At 50.2% G+C, this 7,743-nt stretch overlaps 1 protein-coding gene across 1 annotated transcript; it reads right to left on the bottom strand.

Annotated features, from left to right (window-relative positions):
- Positions 1-4,865: 4,865 nt before the first annotated feature.
- On the bottom strand, positions 4,866-6,497 carry ERICH4 (glutamate rich 4). The gene is made up of 2 exons (XM_054462943.2): positions 6,310-6,497; positions 4,866-5,622 (listed from the first exon to the last, which is right to left on the bottom strand). The coding sequence occupies exons 1-2, from the start codon at positions 6,481-6,483 to the stop codon at positions 5,404-5,406; spliced, it is 393 nt and encodes a 130-aa protein (XP_054318918.2). The 5' UTR covers positions 6,484-6,497; the 3' UTR covers positions 4,866-5,403.
- Between the last annotated feature and the right edge of the window lie 1,246 nt (positions 6,498-7,743).

Genomic DNA, 7,743 nt, shown 5'->3' with positions numbered 1-7,743 from the left:
GCTGCAGCGGTGTGTGTTGGCGCCACCTGGTGGAGACAGGGCATCACAGCAGGTGGGAGCCCAGTAGAAGCACAACCAAGCCCCATGGGTAATGTTTAAAATTTTCTGGATGAGCGCTGTGGCTCACGCCTATAATTCCAGCACTTTGGGAGGCCGAGGCGGGTGGATCACATGAGGACGGGAGTTTGAGACCAGCCTGGCCAACATGGTGAAACATCCTCTTTACTAAAAAATGCAGAAAAATTAGCTGGACATGTGGCGCGCGCCTGTAATCCCAGCTACTCAAGAGGCTGAGACATGAGAATTGCTTCAACCCCGGAGGGGTTGCCGAGATCGCGCCACTGCACTCCAGCCTGGGCGATAGAGCGAGACTCTGTCTCAAAAAAAAAAAAAAAGAAAGAAAGAAAGAATGGGAGGGGAGGGGAGGGGAGGGGAGGGGAGGGGAGGGGAGGGGAGGGGAGGGGAGGGGAGGGAAAAGGGAGAATTTGTTTGGAGCTGAGACATCCATCTTCTCCTGACCTCAGATATTTGCACTCCTGGTTATGAAGCCCTCACACTTGGACTGAATACACCACCAGCTTTCCCGATTTCCAGCTTGCAAATGGCAGATCGTGAGACTTCTCAGCTTCCGTAATTACATGAGCCAATTTATATATATAAATTGGGTTCTTCAGAAAAACAGAATAAATTATATATATATGCCTAAATTATACGTATAATTATATATATAATTTATTCTGTTTTTCTGGAGAACCCTACTGACACAAATGTTGAGCATCTTTTCATGTGCTTATTGGCTTAATTACTTGTATATCTTCTTTGGGGAAATGTCTATTCAAGTTCTTTGCCCATTTTGTAACCGAACTATTAATATTTGTCTTTATATTGTTGAGTTGTAAAAGTTCCTTATATATTCTAGATACTAAAGCCTTATCAGATATATTTCTGCAACCATTTTCTCCTAATATATAGGTTGTCTATTTATTTTCTTTTTCTTTTTCTTCTTTTTTTTTATTGAGACAGTCTCACTCTGTCACCCAGGCTGGAGTGCGGTGGCATGAACTCGGCTCACTGCAGACTCGACCTCCCAGGCTCAAGCAATTCTCCCACTTCAGCCTCCTGAGTAGCTGAGGTTATAGGCAGTTGCCATCGCACCCAGCTAATTTTTGTATTTTTTAGTAGAGCCGAGGTTTCGCCGTGTTGCCTAGGTTGGTCTTGAACTCCCTGACTCAAAGTGATCTGTCAGCCTCAGTCTCCCTAAGTGCTGGAAGTACAGGTGTGAGCCACAGTGCCCGGCCATCTATTTTCAATAGTGTTTTTTGATGTACACAGGTTTGGAATTTTGATAATGTTCAATTCATCTAATTTTTTTTTTTTTGGTTCTTTCTACTGGACCACCACTCTTGAGCCCTCTAATCCAACCTCCACGCGTCAGCCAGAGGGAGCTCTCTAAATGTAATTACTCTTTCCCTGCTCCACCTGCTCAAAACAGTCACATTTGTGATTTAAAACAGTATTTCTCAAACCTAATTTGCAAATGAAGCAGCTGGAACTCTTCTTGTATGCACAGAATCTGATTTGGTTGGTCTGGCATGGGTCTGGGAGTGAGCACATCTACCAAGCGGCTGCTGGGGGTAGCTTGCATTTTCCACTGATGAGCTCAGCAATGTTTCCTGTCCCACATGCTCCTCCAGAACCTTGTACTCTCCCATGAAAAGGTGGAGTCCATTTCCCCTTCCTTTATTTATTTATTTTTTTGAGACGAAGTTTCACTCTTGTTGCCCAGGCTGGAGTGCACTGGCGTGATCTCGGCCCACCGCAACCTCCGCCTCCTGGGTTCAAGCAATTCTCCTACCTCAGCCTCCCGAGTGCTGGGATTACAGGTATGTGCCACCATGCCCAGCTAATTTTGTATTTTTAGTAGAGACGGGGTTTCTCCATGTTGGTCAGGCTGGTCTCAAACTCCCGACCTCAGGTGATCCACCCGCCTCGGCCTCCCAAAGTGCTGGGATTACAGGTGTAAGCCACCATGCCTGGCTATTTCCCCTTCCTTTGAACCTGATCAGGACTTTGCAATGGCATCAACATGGTGAGAGTGACCCTGCATGGCTTATGAGGCTGGGTTACACAAGGCGATGTGGCTTCTGACTGGCTCCCTCTCAGGATACATGCCCTTGGAACCCATCCTCCAAGCTGCTTGGGAGCCCAACTTAGCCCATATGGAGACAAGACAGGAAGAGAAACAGAGGCCACCCCAGCCCTCAGCCAGCATCAACTACCAGACAGGAAAGCAAATGCACCAACAATGATTCTAGCTGAAGCCTCAGACAGTGTGGAGCAGAGATGAGGGATCCCTGCAGATTGCAGATGCATGAGCAAAATGCATGCTGTCACTGTTTTGAAATAACAATGTTTGGGGGCTGTTTGTTATGCAGCAATAGACAGCTGTAACAATGCTGTTACTGCTGTGTTCCATGAATGACTGCACTTTGAGTAGCAGGGGGCTAGATCACTAGATAACCCCATGGCTTCTGTGTATGCTATTTTTCTACTTTTATATTCTTTTCATTCATTTTTTTTTTTTTTTTTTTTTTTTTTTTTTTTTTTTTTTTTTTGAGACAGAGTCTCACTCTGTTGCCCAGGCTGGAGTGCAGTGGTGCAACCTTGGTGGACTGCAACCTCCACTTCCCGGGTTCAAGCAATTATTGTGCCTCAGCCTCCTGAGTAGCTGGGACTATAGACATGCACCCCCACGCCTGGCTAGTTTCTGTATTTTTAGTAGAGACAGGGTTTTGCCATGTTGGCCAGGCTGATCTCAGACTCCTGACCTCAGGTGATCCACCCGCCTTGGCCTCCCAAAGTGTTGGGATTACAGGCGTGAGCCACCACGCCCGGCCCCATTCGCTTTCTTTACTTGGCTCATTTTCCTTGTTGCCTCAATTCTCCTCTAAGATCACTTTCCTGACATTTCAGCCTGGGCCTGTTGCCTTCTCTGGGTCCCCTCGGCCTCCTGTGCCTCCCCCATCTCAGCCCTGATCCCTCAGATTATACTTCCTCTGTCCCCACCCTGACCATCTTGGCTGTCCCTGGGTAGGCATGGGTATCTTCTCCCACTGGTCTGGGAGATCCGGAAGGACAGGCCTGGTACAGACTTGGTCACTGCTGGAAGGAGCTCAGTTAGTGTGGTGCTGAGGACAGTACTGGTGAGGCTGGCCCCCTTCACCCAAACTCCCACTCTCTTCCATAGATTTCACCTCTGTGGCCCAGGCCATAGGATTAGGGCAACTCCCCTTAAACATCGAGTCCATCCTCCAAGCTGTTCTTTTTTTTTTTTTTTTTTTTTTGAGACAGAGTCTCACTCTGTCGCCCAGGCTGGAGTGCAGTGGCACAATCTCGGCTCACTGCAAGCTCCACCTCCACGGTTCACGCCATTCTCCTGCCTCAGCCTCCCAAGTAGCTGGGAATACAGGCGCCTGCCACCACACCCGGCTAATTTTTTGTATTTTTAGTAGAGATGGGGTTTCACAGTGTTAGCCAGGATGGTCTTGATCTCCTGACCTTGTGATCTGCCTGCCTCGGCCTCCCAAACTGCTGGGATTACAGGCGTGAGCCACCGCGCCTGGCCTCATGCTGTTCTTGAATAGTGAGCACCTGTTACAAGTCGCCCCGCCAGCCTCTCCCTTATACCCCCCACTCATCTGTTTCTCCCCAAGAGACACAGGACCCTGGCACTTGTGAAGCATGACCCAGACCCTGGGGCCATGGCATCCAACATTCTCATTCCCCATGACCCCTACTGTCTAGATGTAGCCGCCAAAAGACCCCCAGACTCCCCGGGCCTCTATCTAGAGTGCCAAGAGAGGGAGAGAACGCCCTGCGGCTTGCATGCTCTGTGGGGTGTCCTTCCCCCTTCCCTGGCTGCTAGGCGTGACTTCAATGTTCTCCCCAACCCCCAAACAGCAGCACTGACACCAGCTGCAGACCTGGCTCAGGTTAGCCAATGGGGACCAGGCTGCGGATGGAGCCTGAACCCCTAAACCCCAGTCCTGCACCCCACCCTAATCCTGGGGTCTCCACTGGACAAAAGGAAGCAGCTTGGTTTTTCGTTGTTATTGTTTTTGAGATAGAGCATCTCTCTGTCTACCAGGTTGGAATGCAGTGGTGTGATCTCGGCTTACTGCAGCCTCCGCCTCCCAGGTTCAAGCAATTCTTGTGCCGCAGCCTCCCCAGCAGCTGGGATTACAGGCGCGTGCCACCACACCCAGCTAATTTTTGTATTTTTAGTAGAGATGGGGTTTCACCATGCTGGCCAGGCTGGTCTGAAACTCCTGACCTCAAGTGATTTCCCAGCCTCGGCCTCCCAAAGTGGAAGCGGCTTATTTTTAAGTAGAAAACTCCCATGGAAAGGAATCAGCACCTCCTCTGTCAACATTTCACTTCTCTGAAAACCCTCACTTCCAACTAGAAAGTGCTTTGTAAACACGACAATGAGGCTGGGTGAGGTGGCTCACGCCTGTAATCCCAGCACTTTGGGAAGCTGAGGCGGGTGGATCATGAGGTCAGAAGTTTGAGACCAGCCTGACCAATATGGTGAAACCCCGTCTCTACTAAAAATACAAAAATTAGTTGGGTGTGGTGGCGTGCGCCTGTAATCCCAGCTACTCAGGAGGCTGAGGCAGGAGAATCGCTTGAACCCAGGAGGTGGAGGTTGCAATGAGCCGAGATCACGCCACTGAACTCCAGCCTGGGCAACAGAGTGAGATGCGAGACTCCGTCTCAAAAAAAAAAAAAAAAAAAAAGAATGAGAACACATGGACACAGGGAGGGGAACAATACACACAACAAAATTTAAAAACAGGTGAAAATAATATTAGTAATATTTTTACTAATACTGATATGCTCAAAATATTAATTCAACAAGTAATCTAAAAATTATGAGATGTCTTATGTTCTTTTCATCATACTAAGCCTTTAATATTTGGTGTGTATTTTTACACTCATAGCACATCTCAATTTGCAGTCCCCATGTTTCAAGCACTAAATAGCCATGTGTGTCCAGTGGCTACCATACCAGACAGCGTTGATCTGAAATCGCATCTGTATGCATCACCATCATATTTGCAGAGATCTCCATCTCAGCAGCACACCTGAGACTCATCTGCAAAAGCACCTGCAACTTCTCTACAACCTCCCACATCACCTCCAAACACATCCTCATGTCATCTGCAAACACACCCATAGCTCACAGGCCAATGCCTAAATATCATTGCAGGCACCTTCAGAGAAAGCACTTACTAAAGGGGTATACCTGATTCCACATCTGATTTGACCTGCAAATCTCCCCTTCCCTTTGCATACATTTGCATCTCATTTGTATGTCAACCTAAATCCACTGGCAGAGCCTCAGATCATCATCTCAAAGTCAGGCGGATGTGGGGCTGGGCAGGCCTCCAGGTGTTCCTCCTCCTGCTTCCTCTGGGGCTGTTGATCCTCCTCCTCTTCCTTGCTGCTCTCCTCCTCCTCCTCCAATATGGTGACCAGTTCCTCCCGCAGCGCCCCCATCTCCAGCCCCAGGCTGCACAGCTGTCCCAGCAGTTGGACATCCGTTAGGTGCAGTTTCCCCTGCCAGTAGGAAGGGGACGTCACAGGGATGCCACCCCAGAGAGCAAGGGGTCTCTCCAGGACCTGGGTGAGAGCAGGTCCCAACTCATGTCCTGGCCACGGCACCTGGGCAGGGTCTTCACTGTGCCTGTGGACCCTAACTGCCTTCCTGCTTCTCAGGGTGTCTCTTGATCTCTAACTCTTCTCTGTCTTCGTCTCTCCATTCCATTGTCCCTGACTTCTCTCTCTCTCTCTCAGTAATATGTCTCCTCCCTCTCTTATCTATCTCTGTCTCTGTTTCCCTTTGTCTGTCTCTGTCCCCATTTATTTTTTGTCTTTCCACGCCCCTGTCTCTCTGTCTTTATGTTTTGCCATTTCTCTGCCCCTGCCTTTGGCTCTCTTCCTCTCACTTGCGCTCTCTTGGCCCTCCCCAACTTTCTCAAATTCAGTCTGTCTCTCTGTCTCTGTTCCTGCTCTCAGTCTCTGCTTCCCACCTCTGTCCCTCTCTTTTGGGATCTGCCTGTCCCCACCTCTGTTCCCGTCCCTCACTCTATGTCTGTCTCTCTGTGTCTGTACATGCCTCTCATGTCTCTGCTTCTGTCTCTCAGATTCTGTCTTTCGATCTCTGGCCTTCTCTATTTTCATTCATTTCCATTCATTCTCATTTCCTCTCTCTCTTTCTCTTTCCCTCCCAAACCCCTCACTCACCAGCTCCTCCCTGATCCACAGCAGACTATCCCAGGCACCTCCAGTGTCTGCCCCTGCAATCCTGAGGGTCTGACCAGGGATTTCCACTGGGGAGACCTCCCTCAGGGCCTGGGGGGGTGGGCCCAGCCCCGGAGGCACCAGTCCAGCCTGACTCAGCTGCCTCCACAGCTCCATCGTCTCTGAGCTATGGCTGCCAGGAGCAGGAAGTAGCAAGGTCCAGGGTGGCCTGGTCCCCTGGGGAGCTGTGTGCATGGTGGAGAGTAAAGGGCAGAGGGAGTGGGATGGGGGTTCCTGGCAAAGGTATCCCAAAGTCCACTCTTCAGAGAGAATCAGCTGGCCTTGTGCTTTTCTTTTTCCTTCTGAAGTCTAACCTCAACTCTGCTCACAGGGTTCAAACATAGCCTCTTGCAGAGGTCAAACTCCACCCCTCCCTGCCTGTCTCAGGCCTGACCCCTCAGGGGCGCTCAGTGTCTGTAGATGCCTGGCACCCTCTGTCCTTCCACCTGCCCCCCCCCCCCACCACCTCTCCAGCCTCTCCTCAGCCTCCATTTGACCTCTGGCTTGCCCATAGCTTGGTCTTTGCTTGTCCTCTTGGCACGGGTCATCCCAGGGCTTTCCCACCAGTGTGCCTTTGGGGGCAGGAATGGCTCCCAGGGGCACTAAGACAGCAATCCCTCAGCTGGAGTGCCTGTGTCCAGGCTGCTGGCCTAGGGCCAAGCAGCCAATTCTGCTGACCCTGGACTTGCCTATGGGTATGTTATCCCTGTTGAGGGTGAGGGCTTCTGCTGTGGAAAAGTCTGGGAAGCACTGCAGGCCTCTCTCGGCCTTGGACCCTTCCTTCAGACCCAAGTTGCCTATATATATATATAATGGTAGACCACGAGGTCAGGAGATCAAGACCATCCTGGCCACATGGTGAAACCCTGTCTCTAGTAAAACACAAAAAATTAGCCGGGCATGCTGCCGCACGCCTGTAGTCCCAGCTGCTACTCAGGAGGCTGAGGCAGGAGAATGGTGTGAACCCGGGAGGTGGAGGTTGCAGTAAGCCAAGATCGCGCCACTGCACTCCAGCCTGGCGAAAGAGCAAGACTCCATCTTAAAATAAACAAATGAATTAATTAATTTAATTTTATATATATATATATATATTTTTTTTTTTTTTTTGAGACGGAGTCTCGCTCTGTCACCCAGGCTGGACTGCAGTGGTATAATCTTGGCTCACTGCAACCTCCACCTCCCAGGTTCAAGCGATTCCCCTGCCTCAGCCTCCTGAGCAGCTGGGGTTACAGGTGCACGACACCACACCTGGCGAATTTTTGCATGCTTAGCGGAGATGGGGTTTCACCATGTTAGCCAGGCTGGTCTCAAACCCCTGACCTCAGGTGATCTGTCCACCTCGGACTCCCAAAGTGCTGGGATTACAGGCGTGAGCCA

Source organism: Pongo pygmaeus, chromosome 20 (assembly GCF_028885625.2).
Source record: "Pongo pygmaeus isolate AG05252 chromosome 20, NHGRI_mPonPyg2-v2.0_pri, whole genome shotgun sequence".
NCBI classification, from domain to species: Eukaryota; Metazoa; Chordata; class Mammalia; order Primates; family Hominidae; genus Pongo; species Pongo pygmaeus.
This window is presented reverse-complemented; position numbering and strand designations above follow the sequence as displayed.

What these genes read in the sequence shown, in the direction of transcription:
- ERICH4 (XM_054462943.2), bottom strand. Translation starts at nt 6,483, where the DNA reads ATGGAGCTGTGGAGGCAGCTGAGTCAGGCTGGACTGGTGCCTCCGGGG. An exon ending in TGTGGATCAGGGAGGAGCTG is followed by an intron (nt 5,623 to 6,309) that starts GTGAGTGAGGGG and finishes TCCTACTGGCAG; the next exon opens with GGGAAACTGCACCTAACGGA.